This window comes from Bubalus kerabau, chromosome 16, assembly GCF_029407905.1.
Source record: "Bubalus kerabau isolate K-KA32 ecotype Philippines breed swamp buffalo chromosome 16, PCC_UOA_SB_1v2, whole genome shotgun sequence".
Taxonomy (NCBI): Eukaryota; Metazoa; Chordata; class Mammalia; order Artiodactyla; family Bovidae; genus Bubalus; species Bubalus kerabau.
In genome coordinates, this window is record NC_073639.1 from 74,323,177 (window position 1) to 74,339,065 (window position 15,889).

The 15,889-nt window shown below is 47.8% G+C and overlaps 1 protein-coding gene across 11 annotated transcripts in view; it reads right to left on the reverse strand.

Moving 5' to 3' along the window:
* PRR14L (proline rich 14 like) overlaps positions 1–15,160 on the reverse strand; it is a 40,611-nt gene extending 25,451 nt beyond the window's left edge. For 5 of the 11 annotated variants that reach the window (XM_055549603.1, XM_055549607.1, XM_055549601.1 and 2 more), the window contains exon 1: positions 14,945–15,160. Coding sequence is in view for 3 of the 11 variants with exons in the window: in XM_055549598.1 (XP_055405573.1) it covers positions 5,706–6,179 (474 nt within the window). In the remaining 8 variants the exon portion in view is untranslated. Of the gene's footprint in view, positions 1–5,705; positions 6,230–14,944 lie in introns of those variants that run through there. The other 6 variants (XM_055549598.1, XM_055549600.1, XM_055549608.1 and 3 more) reach the window with 4 other exon arrangements.
* Positions 15,161–15,889: the final 729 nt, after the last annotated feature.

The following is a 15,889-nucleotide window of genomic DNA, read 5'->3' on the forward strand; positions in this document are numbered from 1 at the left end:
TGGAGTTCTAACCACTGGTTTTCTTTTACATCAATAATCTTTTGATGTTCAAAAAAAAAAAAAGAGTAGAATTTTCCCCTACACTAATTTAATTGGTAAGTACAAGATTCTGACTGACACAACACTCACTTAAATCTACAGATGGTGAAGTCACTGTTGTAACTTCTGATAATTTTTTTTATAGCACTTAAAAAAACAATAAGCAAAACCATTTCATCTCTAAGCAAAGTTCTGCGGTGGAAACAGAAGACCCAAGTGATGGCAAGTACAGGGGGAAAAAGTATCGTCACTGGACCTGAGAGAAGAGGCCTGGCATGGAGCGTCATGCAGGAAGCAGGACTGTGCCTTTGCCTTTTCTCGCAACTTTAGAGATGAATGCTTTGGCGAAGCATGAACTCAAAACACCTCTCTCCCACAGAACTTACTGTTACTGTACTTGACCAAAGCGTACAAATTCTAGCGTGATGCTGGGTCAAATGTATTTGCAAATGGGGAGAGGAGAAAGCTCTTACTCATCATGGAAGGAAGGACGGAACTAGAAAATCACGGCTTGGGAACCATCATGATGATTATTACCTCAAGGAGACTCATCAGTGGGTGTTAAACCTACTGGCTAAAAGTATGAATGAGAAACAGAAATAATTATGTATTCTTCAAATATCTCCCCACAAGATACTCAATAATTGTGAAGGGGAAAATGGTACCTCCACAGTGGAGAGGCTGGGCAGTTCCCCTGCCCAGGAAGGAGGCACCCCCTACACCAAGCCTGCTAGAGGATGCATGGAGAAGAACCAATCATTTCTGTGGGATTCCTACCCCGCTAAATGCACAACCACGATCTGATCACGAGGAAATGTCTGACAAACCCAAGCTGAGGACAATGCTACAAAATAAATGGCGTGCACTTTGCAAGTGTCAAGGTCATGAGCTGAGGAAACACTGCAGATTAAAGGAGACTAAAGAGACATGACAAATGAATGCCACGAGTGATCTTGAATTTTTCTCTTAGACCAAAAAAACATTTTCTTTTGCTAAAAGACATCAGTGGGATGACTGGTCCAGTGTGAATGTGGTCTTTCGATAAAAGGGTTAATGTCTTGATTTTGATTCGTGTACTGCAGCCACCCAACAGAATGCCGGATGTCTGTGAGTAAATACACAGTCAGGCATTTAGGCCTCACATCTGCAACTGCAAACTAAGATCAGAAGGGGAAAAAAGCAAATGTGGTGAAAAGCTAACAGGAGAGGGATCCACATGAAGGTCTTCACATTGCTTCTGCAACTCTTCTGTGAGTCTCAAATTATTTCAAAATGAAAGGTTAAGAAAGCACCTTTTTCTGTGGTAACCCTTGATCCTTACTCCAAATAACATTGCCCTGCACACTTCTAATTCTCAGGCTGTGTCTGAGGGGTGAGACTGGATGCTATTCGAATATTTCTTCAGATCAACACTCTATAGGCAAGGCCGAGTGCTGGAGCAGAAGCCGAGGGGGGAGGACCCAGACTCAGCTCTGTTCCAGCCTCAGGATGCCCACCTGTAGCTTCGCGGGGCAGAGAGCGAGCTCCTAGGTGGTTTTATAAATGGGGACCACAGACAGCTTGCGCCATGAACAGAAGCTCTTGCCACCCAGCACACCTTAGACACTTGTCATCCCTTCCTGTGAGAAAGCTGACAGGACTGTCATCAGCAGACCCCGGTGTCATCTGGGGTGACCGCCCTAAGCTCTTCTGGGTCTAAAGAGCCTCTGCAGGGTGAAAGCGGACCTCCCACCAGCAGCACACAGCTCCCCTCAGATTCCCAAGGGCCCTGGTGATCTCGCCAGGTGACTCCTGAGGGGGCCCTGGTGGGGCTGCTGGGAGTTCAGTTCCTCCACACCTGCTGCTCGAAGGAGGGGTCCTAGCTAGAGCCCTCACACCCAAGCCAACTGCTTCAGGTCATCCCCTTCTCCCTGGTTAGCAGCACGATCCTAACAGGGAAGGGGAGAAGCAGGGGCCAAGAGTGACAGACTCCCCTCTCCCTCTGCCTCGCTGACCTCTCGAAAGGTTCTAAGTAAGGAAAAACAAGTCTCCTCGCATAGGGGCTGCGGACCCTACAAAGCTTTAAGTTTCAGATCTGATCAGGGTTATCAGATACGACCAGGTGAGGCTGATGTCGGATGTGAGGGACACCCAAGCACCGCCAGCAGGGTGGTGGGCGACCTCCAGATCAGGTGGGAGCTTGACCAGCCTGGGCCCCAAGTGCAGATAAGAGCACAGAACAGACAACTTGCAAGCCATGGCTGAGTAGCCTAAGTGTCCTGTGTGTAACTCCACCACCCTCCTAAGGCCAGCCCATCATGTAACACTTGCAAAAACTTATCAGACATGAAGTTCTCTTCCTATAATACTTTATCAGCTAGTTTTTTCCAGTAGTCAGGTACAGATGTGAGAGCTGGACCATAAAGAAGGCTGTGTGTGTGCTTAGTCGCTTTAGCTCTGTCTGACTGTGTGTGACCCTATGGACTGTAGCCCACCAGGCTCCTCTGTCCGTGGGATTCTCCAGGCAAGAATCCTGGAGTGGGTTGCCGTGCCCTCCTCCAGGGGATCTTTCCAACTCAGGGATTGAATCCGTGTCTCCTGGGCCTCCTGCATTGCAGACAGATTCTCTACCAACTGAGCCACCTGGGAAGCCCAAAGAAGGCTGAGTGTCGAAGAATTGATGCTTTTGAACTGTGGTGCTGGAGAAGAGTCTTGAGAACCCCTTGGACTGCAAGGAGATCAAACCAGTCAATCCTAAAGGAAATCAACCCTGAATATTCACTGGAAGGAGTAATGCTGAAGCTCAAGTCCCAAAACTCTGGCCACCTGATGCGAAGAGCCGACTCACTGGAAAAGATCCTGATGTTGGAAACATTGAGGGCAGGAGGAGAAGGGGCTGTAGAGGATGAGACAGTTAGATAGTATTACTGACTCAATGGACATGAATTTGAGCAAACTCCAGGAGACAGTGAAGCACAGGGAAGCCTGGCATGCTGCAGTCCATGGGGTCGCAAAGAGTCAGACACGACTTAGCAACTGAATAACAACAACAAATGTACTTAAGTTTCAGAATGCCTAGAGGTAAAGTCCTAAACATTTCTCTCTACCATCTAGATTTTTTAAAATGTCCATAGCTGATCACTAGTATCTTAATATTCCTTGCAAAATCTGTTTCCAAGATAAAAGTTAATGTGGATCCCTCTTGCAAAATTAAGTGAGATCACTACATTAATCTGTAGCATTATATAAACTATGCAAAATAAGAAAGGTCACACCATAGTGGAATTTGTCAAATTGACAGCAACTTCTCCACCTCAGCCTGCCACAGCCAATATGTCACTCTCCTGCCCACTGCTTTCAACCAAGATCAACTTGCTATACTTCTCCAAAGTCGAGGCAGATTTTAGGAGGGTACTGAAAACCATTCTTACTGTTCATCTGTAATCTCATTTCCTGTTAAAAGCTGGCTGTGAGTCCTAAAAAGATGCAATACTGGTTCATACCTATGAGGTTACTATAGAGCCAGGAAAAAAAAAAAAAAAAAAAAAAAATATCTTTAGGAGGGAAATGAACATATACCAGGCTCTTCAGCTTTTACAAGCAGGCTGGTTAAAGCTCCCTGGGGCCTGATGTATCTCTGAGCCTTGGGCCCTAGATCCTGCAGACCTCCTCCAAGCCTAAGCTTCCTGAGTTGCAGGCAGTGGTGGTTCCAGCTTCAGGCAGAACCACCGCCGACACACGGAACACACAAGAGCGGGGCCACACATGGAGCAAACGAGATAGCCCACATTTCTTGACGCTCATGGGAACAGCCGTGACCATGTGTGTATACTGAAGAACACTGAAAATCAATGAGACTCGGAGTCTCCAGATGGACCTGTTACCTACACTTGCACATCTGGGAAGAGCTGTGGGACAGGAACCCTAATCTCCTTTACAGGGTTTACAAGGAGTGTTCCTCTGTGGATCTCAAGTCAGAGAAACTTTAGATAAGGCATCGATTATGTGAGCTGGGGAAGGTATTTCATGACAGCCCCCCACAGGGACTGACCTAAGAGAACTGCTAAAATAATGAGAAAGTTTCACCTTGTGTGCGTGCTCAGTCACGTATGGACTGTAGCCCACCAGACTCCTCTGTCCATGGGATTTCCCAGGAAAGAATACTGGAGTGGGTTGCCGTTTCCTCCTCCACGGTATCTTCCCACCCCAGGGATCAAACCCCCATCTCCTGCACTACAGGAGCACTCTTCACCGCAGAGCCACTAAGGAAGCCCTAGTTCTACCTTAAAGCCTGGCGACATCCACACGGTGCCTCGGGCACTGCTCTGTCACACACTTTTAACAACAGGAGCTGAGAACCGCAGGCATGTGGGGATCACTGTGTCCTGGCTGACCTGGAGAAGAGCTTATGGCCATCAGCTTCACTACTGAGAGTGTGAAGTTCAGATTTTTTTCACTTTTAAATCACTGAAAATGAGTTCTGTCCAACAAGATCTTTTTTACATAAACAGCAAGCTCCTTCACACTATGGAGAACTTCCTCAGGATCAGAGACTCTCGGGGTGACAATGAAGCAAGCTTAACTGGCCCTCAGCATACCAGCCTTTCACTTAAGTGAAGTCATGGAAATCAAACAAGATTGGGTCTTTTATGAACATGCCGTGAAATTACAAGTTTCTCAAGAGCATCACACACCTCGAGTGATCACCGGCCACTGTGCATCCTTACTGGATGTCTCCTGTCCACATATCTGTCAGACGATGTACTGAGTCCTCGGATGTTTCAGCCAGCAGATGATTCAGAACATTTTCTGCATCTGTGCTGAGCATGAATATCTTGAGGCTAAAGCTTTCACAACAGATTCAACCAGGCATATCTATCCCTGTGACTCTCAACACCAAGAAAAACAAACAAAAGAGCAAGCACAAGGCTTCCTTGGTGGCTCAGTGGTAAAGAATCTGCCTGAAATGCAGGAGACATGGGTTCAATTCCTGGTCCAGGAAGATCCCGTATGCCATGGAGCAACTAACCATTAGTCTCACCTAACGAATCCCTCTTACTCTAATAGCAAACTCACAGAGACTGGATTTTTTCATGCCACACTAAGCAGAGATTCCACTTCTCACGCTGTATTAAAGAACGGGCTTTCTGATTTAAGCTTCAGCCTCCCACAAAGTGGGTTACCTTGAATCAGTTCTTTGGAGATTATCATCTCTGACGTAGGAAAAAATATAATCAAAGTTTAGAAATGACTTCCGAAACACAGAGACCCCTTGAGGGTATCCATCCTGTGAAGCCCTTGCTGCGTCCAGTCTCCCTCAGGCACCTCTGTGACACCTCACTCTGTCCTGACCGTGATACTACCAAACTCAAGCAACCAGTATGCATCGTTCCTTAACACTGAACACAGAAACCCCACGCAACTGTCACAAAGAGACTCAACATTCCATACACAGCAGCTGCCACACAGGACTGACACTTTCTTCATGAGATAAGCACTTCCTCTCTTCAAGTGTCTGATGCGACACACGTTTTCAAAGATCACTGAAAGAAAGTTAACATCAAGATCAACATTCTGGAAATGTTTCAAGAATGAGTTGTAAGCCACCTGTGAGCGTCTGTACTTTATCTTGTGACGCGTCAGTCCAGCTGGAGAGACGCCGAGTGAGCTGAGGTCTCGTGTCTTACCTGGCCGGGGCGGGGCTCTTCTCCAGCAGCTGTGGGATACTGATGCAGGTCTTCTTCCGCTCCCTCACAGGGGTCTCTCACCACCTCTGCCTGGTCCCCTTCATCTCTGAAGACCTTTTGCTCCAGGCTCTTGGCTTTCGCTTCCCTATCCAGGCTCCCAGGAGCCACAGGACCTTCTGTTGAGGGGTCCACCAGCCCACACTGCCCAGGCTCACCCCCATGGTCCGAGGTCTTGGGAGCTTCTTCACGACAACTGTCCGCAGGAGTCCTCTGCAGCTCCGAGGGCGCAGCCCTACTCTGACTTACACGAGAGCTTGAGGCTCCGGGTTTTACATCTGGAGTTGCACTCGGCTCGGGGTCAGAATGAAGCTCTTTGGAGGCACTCCCTGGGAGTTCAGAGTATAATTCCTGCACCTCAGCAGACATGGAGGAATCAAGTGGAACGGGCTGGGTCTCCACGCCGGATGACAGCATGGGGGCAGGTGCAGATATGGAGTCAAGCCTCTTACACCAAACGGTTCACCCTGACACAAATCAAAGGAAGGGATAAGAATTTAAAACCTTGCAGGGTAGAAGGAAGCTGTCTCAGCTCAAATTGGCTAAAACAAGCGCCAAAAATTCTATCTCAAATGCCAGCATTATCTGGCACCAAGAAATCTGCTTAACAGACTGAGTTTGAGGAAAAATAATACCTTAAACCTTCAGTAGGTGTCTGTCTAATTGCAATTCAGAGACCGCCTTGTGATAAATTCTCAATTTAAAGCTGGATTTAAGTGAGATCTGATCAAATGTAGATGAGAATAAGACATGTCTAAGCACTCAAGGATTGGAGAAGGCAATGGCACCCCACTCCAGTACTCTTGCCTGGAAAATCCCATGGATGGAGGAGCCTGGAAGGCTACAGTCCATGGGGTCGCGAGGAGTTGGACACGACTGAGCAACTTCACTTTCACTTTCATGCATTGGAGAAGGAAATGGCAACCCACTCCAGTGTTCTTGCCTGGAGAATCCCAGGGATGGGGGAGCCTGGTGGGCTGCCGTCTATAGGGTCGCACAGAGTCGGACACGACTGACGCGACTTAGCAGCAGCAGCAGCAAGCACTCAAGGATAGACCCGATGTATCGAATCAATTAAAAGATAAATGGGAGTTCCCTGGTGGCCCAGTGGTTAGGATTCCAAGCTTTCCCTGCTGGGGCCTGCGTTCAATCCCTGCTTTAGAAACGGAGACCCTGCAAGTTGTGAGGCAAGGTCAAAAAGAAATACATTTTTGAAATTAGAAGGTAAAGATGGTTTTCCACTCGTTCTCAGGTCATGAACCTTGCCCATTTTATTCAGTGCTGCAGCCCCACTGCCTGGAACAGCTGCCTCACACCTAGCAGGCACTCAGAGAGCATCTTCTGAATGAATATACACTGAGGGACTCAGAATCTGATCAACTGACTTCTCTTCATTAAGAATTTTCTTTGGAAGAACACACAGAGAAAACAGGATTCCATTCTTTTATTGTCACCAAACCCCTCAGCTGTGTCCACACAGCCTGGAGCCAGACAGCACTATACCAGCTCTGGGACAGAATCCTTCCTGACTTCTACTCAGCACCTCAAGATTGCCCAAGTGCCTTCTACGACACCGCTCACGTGATTTTCCTGACAGCCCCATGAGCTGAGCAGGGCAGCCGTTGTCCTTCCGTTGTAGGCTCCAACACCAAAGCTGAGGAGGGTGAGGGTGACCTGCCGGAAGTATTGGGTGCTTCCCAGGGGGCTCAGTGGTAAAGAATCTGCCTGCCAATGCAGGAGACATGGGTTCGATTTCTGGGTTGGGAAGATCCCCTGGAGAAGGGAATGGCGACCAACTCCAGTATTCTTGCCTGGGAAATCCATAAGACAGAGGAGCCTGGTGGACTACAGTCCATGGGGCCACAGGAGAATCAAACACAACGGAGAGAATGAGCACGCATGCCTGAAATATTGCATTGTTAATGCAAGGGAGGAGAGGGGACGCCTGGGGCTTCTAATGTGGGTGTCATGTTTCACTTCTGCTGGGCAACAGAAACATGGGTTATCTGCTAAAATAAGTATGTTTAAGTAGTTCATGATACTACATTATTAAAGTAATCAAAACAAACACGGAGAGATAGGATATGGTACCCCCAGAACCAGGGGTTCCTGGCTGGTGACTTTTCCATTTTAGTCTACCAAATGTGTGCAGTTTCCACCACAAAATCCACTTGACCTGACCAAGGCGGAAATGGTTAACCAAATGAGATACTGCATGCTTTCATTCTTGATGCTTTCCCTAACCCTGAACAGGAGGACAGAGAAGGTGAGAAATATTTGGCAACTCCGAATTCAGAACACGAATTTACTAGAGGTACTGGCGGCCAATCCCTTTGGCCAAAACAGACACAGAAAGGATGTTTCAGAAAGCTACTCCCACTGCTTCCGAATGTCCACGTTTCCCCATAATAAACACATTACATCAAGTAAAACCCAGTGCCAACTACAGAACTGTTCTCACTGTGTTGAGCAGTCTCATCTTCTCTCCAGCGACCACAACTGTGTTTCTGAGCAGGAGGGACTCCCTAAGACACTGTGTAACTCCTTAGGACCCAGCGGCCTTTGGGCCCTGTCTCTATGCGTACCCCGATTCCCTTAGGGAGCCCACCCGCATCGCTTCCACAAAGGCACACACTCCGCCTCCCCATCACTGAGCGCCCTGCTCCTTGAACACCCTTGGGCTGACAGGGGGATGGACGGTCCCCTCCACGGGCCTGTGCTGCCTGGACTGGAGCTGGGACTGAGGAAGGGGGCGGGGGGCGGATGACAGGCTCTCTCCTTGTGGGTCATGCTGCCCTTCTCCTGGTTTTCCGGCCCGTGGTGGACAGTTTATTCCTGCCCCTGTGCTCTCATCCGCTGAGCACCTCTGTGTTCTCAAGGAACCCTACTCAAAACGAAAGGGCACACTGTGACACCACTAATTTAAATGCTAGAAATTATAGGAAAGCAGACGGCTGATCCACGAGGCTGAGGTAACGTAAGAAGAGACTTAACTCCAAAAGGGAAACAAGGAGAGAGAGGTCGCTGACCACAGGAGCACGGCAGGGCTCGCAGACTTCCACAGAGAGCGCCTACAAGGCCTCCTTCTTGGAGTTAGTTCCCCCTTTCTCTGTGAGCTCCTGGATATCTCCAGGGGTACTCTGGATTTTAGGCCAACGTGTGTGTGTAGATACGTGAGGGTTAAGGGAATAATAGTGGAATTGCTATTTGAGGCCCCTCCCAAAAAAGGCTGGCAGTGCTCCTTTTTGATTTGGTTCAGCTCCCCTTTCACCTCAACAGACACCATCAAGCTTCTGACTGTCACATCACAAACAGACCACAAGAGCAAGCACAGAAGTGGAAAGCCCACTGCAGGAGATGATCTTGTGGCTGGAGAGGCTCCATGGGTCTCGCCAGCGGCCATCGTGCAGGGCTTTTCAAATCCTGCCCTGGACACGCCTTCCCCGGCTTCACTTTCTTCACGCCCTTGCCTTTTCATGCAGGTTGTCTGCCAAGAAGGTGACTCAAAACTGTCCCTTTAGGCACAGAGGAACCACATGACTCCACGATTCCACTCTGACGAACATGTGCAAAAACCACACGACTGCACAAAAACTTGTACATGGATGTTCACTGTAGCACTGTTCACAGGGGCCAAAAAGCAGAAACAACTCAAAATGTCTATCAACGGATGAATGGCCAATAAAATGTCGTCCATCCACAATGGAGTATTACTCGACTATGAAAAGACGCAACGTGCTGGTTGATGACACAACACGGATGCATCTTGAAAACATCAGGCAGGTAAAGGAAGCCATGAGGAAAGACCACTGCTATAAGATCTCATTTCCACGAAATGTCCAGAGCAGACAAATCTAGAGCCGGAAAGTGGATTAGTGGTTGCCTACTTCTGAAAGTGATGGTTTTTCCAGTACTCACATATGGATGTGAGAGCTGGACCACAAAGAAGGCTGAGCACCAAAGAATTATTGGTTTCAAACTGTGGTGCTGGAGAAGGCTTTAGAGTCCCTTGGACAGCAAGGAGATCAAACCAGTCAATCCTAAAAGAAATCGACCCTGAGTGTTCATGAAGGACTGAAGCCGAAGCTCTAATACTTTGGCCACCTGATACGAAGAGCTGACTCACTGGAAAAGACCCTGATGTTGGAAAAGACTGAAGGCAGGAGGAGAAGGGGACGACAGGATGAGATGGCTGGATGGCATCACCAACTCAATGGACATGAATTTGAACAAAATCCAGGAGATGGTGGAGGACAGGACACTGGCGTGCTGCAGTCCGTGGGGTGGTAAAGAGATGGACATGACTGAGGGACTGAACAACAACTTCTGGAAGAAGTGGACAAACGGGAGTGGCTGCTGATGGACAGTGCTGCTTTGGGGCACAACTCTAACTATGCCAAACACCACTGAATTGTACAATTTACACTGTGAAATGTATGGTATATGAATTATATCTTAATAAAGTTGACTTTTTAAAAAAAGAAACCTGTCCATAGCCCCAACCTTTTCTCAAGTTGTGATCTATGTTTCATTCACAAGGATGGCACCCTCTCAAAACCTGTTGTTTAGTTGCTAACTTGTGTCCAACTCTTGTGCAAGCCCATGGACTTTGCTCAGACTCTTCTGTCCATAGGATTTCCCTGGCAAGAACACTGGAGTGGGTTGCTATGTCTTTCTTACTCTCCTGCTTTGCCAGTTGGATTCTTTACCACTGAGCCACCAGGGAAGGCCCCCCTCCCCCAAACTTAACATGTCTAAAATAGAGCACACTCAACCCAGTGAAAAATCAAGTATTGTCCATGCAAACAGCTGTGAGATTCAAGGATGAGTTAAGATGTTCTCAGTAACCTTACACACTTATTTCTGATCCTGCTGCCTCTCTCAGTAATGGCACCGCGTTACCCTAGAGCTCAGACGTGAATCCCCAAATGTAACTGTCTGACCGTCCACATGCTGTGTAGTCAGCACTCATCCACACGCACGCAACGCCAGCTGTGTCTCCACCACATCTCACTGTTCCATCCCCGTGGTCCTAACTCAAGATTTTGTTCTGAACACAGGATCATGCACAAGCATAAGCACACATACACTCACTAAACAGATCTTTATCACAGAGGGGCAACACTGATCATTACAAAAAATGGCTCAAAATATTCCTCAGGAAAAACTGCTATTACTTTTCCTGTGCCCCCACCTATGCTGTGAACCGAAGTGGACTGAAACAGAATTGAAAGCTTGGTGACTAAAAGGTGACTTCCAATATACAAAAGCCAGATGTCACAAGCTACTGGCTCTCAATACGTGTGTTTGGTAGAGACAGAATTCTAAGACTTTTCAACCTGTAAAACAACCATGCATATCGGCTATTCAAGCAAAACAGACATGCCCTCCTTTTTCCCTTCAGTCCTTCTCGTCCTCAAGTTTCTCAGCAGTGTGTGTAGTGGAGTCGCCACAAACAGCTCAGCGCCTCAGCTGAAACCCTGAGTGAGTGAGTGAGTGAAGCTGCTCAGTTGTGTCTCTCTCTGCAACCCCATGCACTGGACTGTAGCCCGCCAGGCTCCTCCATCCACGGGCTTCTCCAGCCAAGAATACCGGAGTGGGTTGCCATTTCCTTTTCCAGGGGATCTTCCCGACTCAGGGACCGAACCTGGGTCTCCTGCACTGCAGGCAGACTCTACAGTCTGAGCCACCAGGGAAGCCCCAGAGGTGAAGTAGATTTAGAAGCAAGCCTAGAGTAGCAGTTTACAATTATTCTTAGCTCACCAGTGCATGTCACTAAACTCTCCATCTATCAAGATACTTGGTTGTGCCACAAAGACAGCAGAAACAAAATTTTACCATTTGAGTCCTTCAAATTTCTTAATTCAGTGGAGCAATAAAAAAAATGATGGTATAGAAATATACCTCTCCATAGAAAGCTGTCTGGGATGTCTTGTCAAACTAGGTAAACATTGTGTGTTTGGCAGGGAGATTCTTTACCACTGTGCCTCCTGGAAAGCCCATATTAAAAAATTGGATTATTTTATTTTGGTAAAATATATATCTACATCCATACAGGAAAAATGTTTTAAAAACTATAAGCCAAATATTAACAATGCAACCGTGAGTGATAGGATTATTAATGACATATCCCCCCTTTTTTTTACAATGTGTAATACATGTTAAACTTTTAAAAAATATTATATCTCAAGATCCAAATATGAAGCAACAAATAACAACTGGTAAGTGTATTATCCCTTTACTTTTATCAGTATTTTTTAAATGTTAGCTCTCTCCTTTAACCATAAAAGTTTTTACATTAAAGTTTTAAATATACTTGAAATAAAGTAAGTATAGCACGTGCTTATAAAATGTAGACAGAGATTTATGGCTTAATGCTTACTACAGACTTATAACCAACCTACTGGATTGAAGACATCAGATAATTACCTAGTTTGAGGTACAAGGGAAAAATAACCCATAGACTCACAAACAACTCTTTCCTGCTGCTATTGGCTTGTCATCTTTACCGTGGAGACTAACATTTGGTGGAGCAGGCAGCACAATTATTCCAACAGAAGAAATCATTTTTCAATTGAGAACAGTCATCTCCCAGTCTTTATGTTTCAAAGGCAGAGTCAGGGTTAGGAAGTAGTCTAGTTTCGGTCTCCAAGGTGGGAGACCGGGGGTCCCTATCCTGCCCCTCACACTCAGCACGCCCTTGAGTGTGTGCCACTAAACTTTCCTGGGCTTGTTTTCCACATGTAAAATGGACAAGTCAAACAAAATAACCTCAGAGAGTCCTGCTAACCCATAAAATTCCCCAGACTCTAAATAACTTTTCTATTTCACTTTGTTTTGGCACAGGGCACCTAAAGACGCCAACAAAAGTGGTACAGAATTCAGACTAATCCCCACTGCAAGGGCAAAGGAGGTAATTTAAGAACACTTTACATACGAAAAGGATAGAAAGCTGTTCTTTAGCGTGTCTACAGGCAATTGGGAAGTGTTAACTCCTATCCCACCAAATGACAAAAGCCAGGGGGAGGGTGGGGAGACTACCAGTGAAAGATTAACTAACACTGCAGCTCTCAGCCTCATTAGAATACGTTTTATTATAGTAATATTAAAAACCTGACCAAGTGACAACTTTTAGTCATTCAAACACTTCCCAAAACAAAAGTTCTGGGGGTATAAAGTTTACAGCACTAAGCAAAAGAAGAATAAGAAAAAAAAGAATCAAACAAAGAAAACAGCAGAACAGAAAGCCATGTGCCCCAATAATCCCAAGTCTGAAGGTCTCCCTTCTCGTTAATTCCAAAAGCAAAGGGGCTGCTCTTAACGAAATGAAGCAGTTAGAACACTGGGCGCTGCCACACTTGTGTCAGGGGACAATACTCACAATAGTGATCGGGACCTCAGAAGTTCCCCACAGGCCTTTCACCTTGAGAAAGGGCCTTTCTTTTCCAAAGATTCAAACACTGTAGCCAATCTCTGAGGCAATTCGGAAAAGGGGCCTCTTCTTGAGGGACAGAGGAAGAGGGATCTTTTAACAAGCTCTCCAGACAAGCTCAAAGTGGGGCAGGGAAGTCCATACAATGAACAGGGCCTCGCTCTTCCACAAGGGAAGAGTGCACAGGAAATCTCAAGTGCATCAGGCACAGCTTCCCTGTTCCTCCTGTTATCAGCACTCAGAAAAAGGATCCCTCTGTCTCCACGGGGGTAGGGAGTGGGGAGTGAAACACTGAAAATGCTCCTGATTTCTACTGACAGAGACTCTGCATAAGAGATTTTCATCCTTTTTTCAAAGGGAGGGGAGAAGAGAAACCATTTGTGCCACTCCAAAGATACAGCAGGAAAGGGCACTCCTCTCAAAGGTCTAGAGTCATATTTTTCTTGGGAGAGCAAGAGAAAGAAGTTGGAATCTCCTTTCTGGGGGTGAGGGGTGTGCAGATCAGATAGAGGGAAGCTTTTTCATCAGCAGAGCAAGTACGGGGAGTGGAAGAGGGCAGCTCTAACCAGTCGGGAAGGACTGATAGCTTCTGTGGACAAAGGGAAGGCTGCTTCTCCTATCAGATCTTCCAGACCTGTTTTGCCCAAACAGTCTTTTCCCCAGATTACTCTAACAGCTTTGTTAATTTAGGATCTAAAAGAGTAAAAGCGCCTCTTTCTCTGCCCCCCGGGGGTTAAAAGCCTCCTCTCTAGTGAGGAAGGGACGCGGGGGGCGGTGGGGAGGGATGGGAAGAGGCACGCATGGAAAAATCTGTTTCTCTATGGAAGATACTACTTTTCTTTCCTAACAAATTAAGTAACTAATAGCAACAGTCTACCAAAAGGTTACTATATACCAAACAGTTACACGAAATTTCCTGTAGTCTTGAGAACAATTCTATGAAGAGAAGACCGAAATTAAGAGATGGGCTAACTGACAAAAGGTGAAGCTGCGAGTCAAGGTCATAAAGATGGAAAGTGGGACACACGAGCTTGCATCCCTCACACTCCAAACACCACGCTCTTCATTGTGCAAAGGTAAAGAGCTCAAGGCACACCAGAAGACTCGGGGGCAGAGAAGCAAGGCTCCCTCGGTGGACACGGCTGGGGGAGGGGAAAAAGGCCGACCAACGCCGCTAAGTAAATTCTAGGTCGTCCTCCCCATATACCGGGATACAGGCGAAAAATATGAGGGAAGATAACTCTAGCTTTTACAGGAAAGGAAGATCTCGCTCACTTTTAGGCAACTTGAGTCTTTCTCTCCACCTGAGGGGCGCTGACCAAATCAAGACAAGTCTTATCCCTCCTGAAAATAAGTTCAGAATCGCCCCCTCGCACTCCGGGAGCGGGTCTCCCTCCGCTGACAAGCGCGATGCAGCCGGAGTCGCGCGTTCGCCCACGACAACGGGCGTCGCCTTCCCGAGGAGAGGAGTTGGGGGGTCCCCCGCCGTACTGAGGTCGACGAGGAGTCGCTTTCCCCCGCCGGGGCCATGACGCCGAGAAGCTGTTTTGCCCTCGCGACGCGGGGCCTGGGCTCCTCCCTCTCCCCTGGTCTCTCGGCGCCCGCAGCGCAGCCTGCGTTCCCGTCGGCGCTCCAAGAGGGCGGGGGACCCGGGCTCTCCCTCAGCCTGCACCGCCCGGCTGAGGGTCCGCTAGGGCTTGAGTGGGACGGGGCGGCTACGCCCCAAGCGTTCCCGCCCCCAGCCTCTTACCCTGAGGCCTGCTCCGCGGCCCGCGCTCGCCCCGCCAGCCCGGCCTCTGCAGCCGCAACCCCGTCGCCGCCGAATCTACCTGAGCCAGCCGAGCCGAGAGAGCCCGGGGGCGCTCCGGCCACCGCCGCCTCTTCGTCTCTATGGTCGCCCTGCACTTCCTCATCCGGGGCCCGAGCCAGCCATGCGGACTCGCCCAAGTCCCGCCCCCGCACTGCGCGCGCGCACCCTTGAGGCGGCTCTTCCCTGTAGGGACTCCCGCCCTCAGCCAGCTCCGGCGGCCTCTGCCCCGTCCCCGCCTCCAGAACTCTTAAAGGGGAACACACCTTTTGATTCCGCTGTTGAGCCTCAGGCCCAGTGTCTGATTGCACTGCTACCACCCTGGTCCAGTCCTCTTTTGTGGCCCTAATGTTTGCAGCTCTTGGGATCTCTCGGCTTCTACCCTGGCAGCCCAAGATATCTTTTTATACCTGGAATCAGTATTTTAGATCATGTCACTCCCCTGCTCCCTCTCCTTTCTGGAATTTTGTTTTCATCTCTTCATAGCTTTAACACTAGCTGAAATTGCCATCATCTATTTATCGACTCCTTTTATCATCTCTCTCCCACCCTTGTCTGTTTTGTTCATCATTCTTTGTTCACCGCCTAGAGCAGTGCCCGCACAAGCAAACACTAAGCAGATATTTGAAGGAAGGAAAAGAATGTTCTTTCAAGAGGGAATTGAGGTCTACAGAATGCAATCAACTTGCTCCAAATCACACAGTCTTGTGTTTAAACAGAAGTCTGTTATTTTTTGGCTGATTAGAGAGCTAAAGTTTTACAGTTTTGTGAGAGATTTTAATTTTCTCTTCTTTGATCAAGGTATCTTTGAACCAGTCAACATATGGACCGTTTTATCTGAGATAGTGGTTTTCCCAGCTTTAGTTAGGGCTGGAGATACAGAAACCC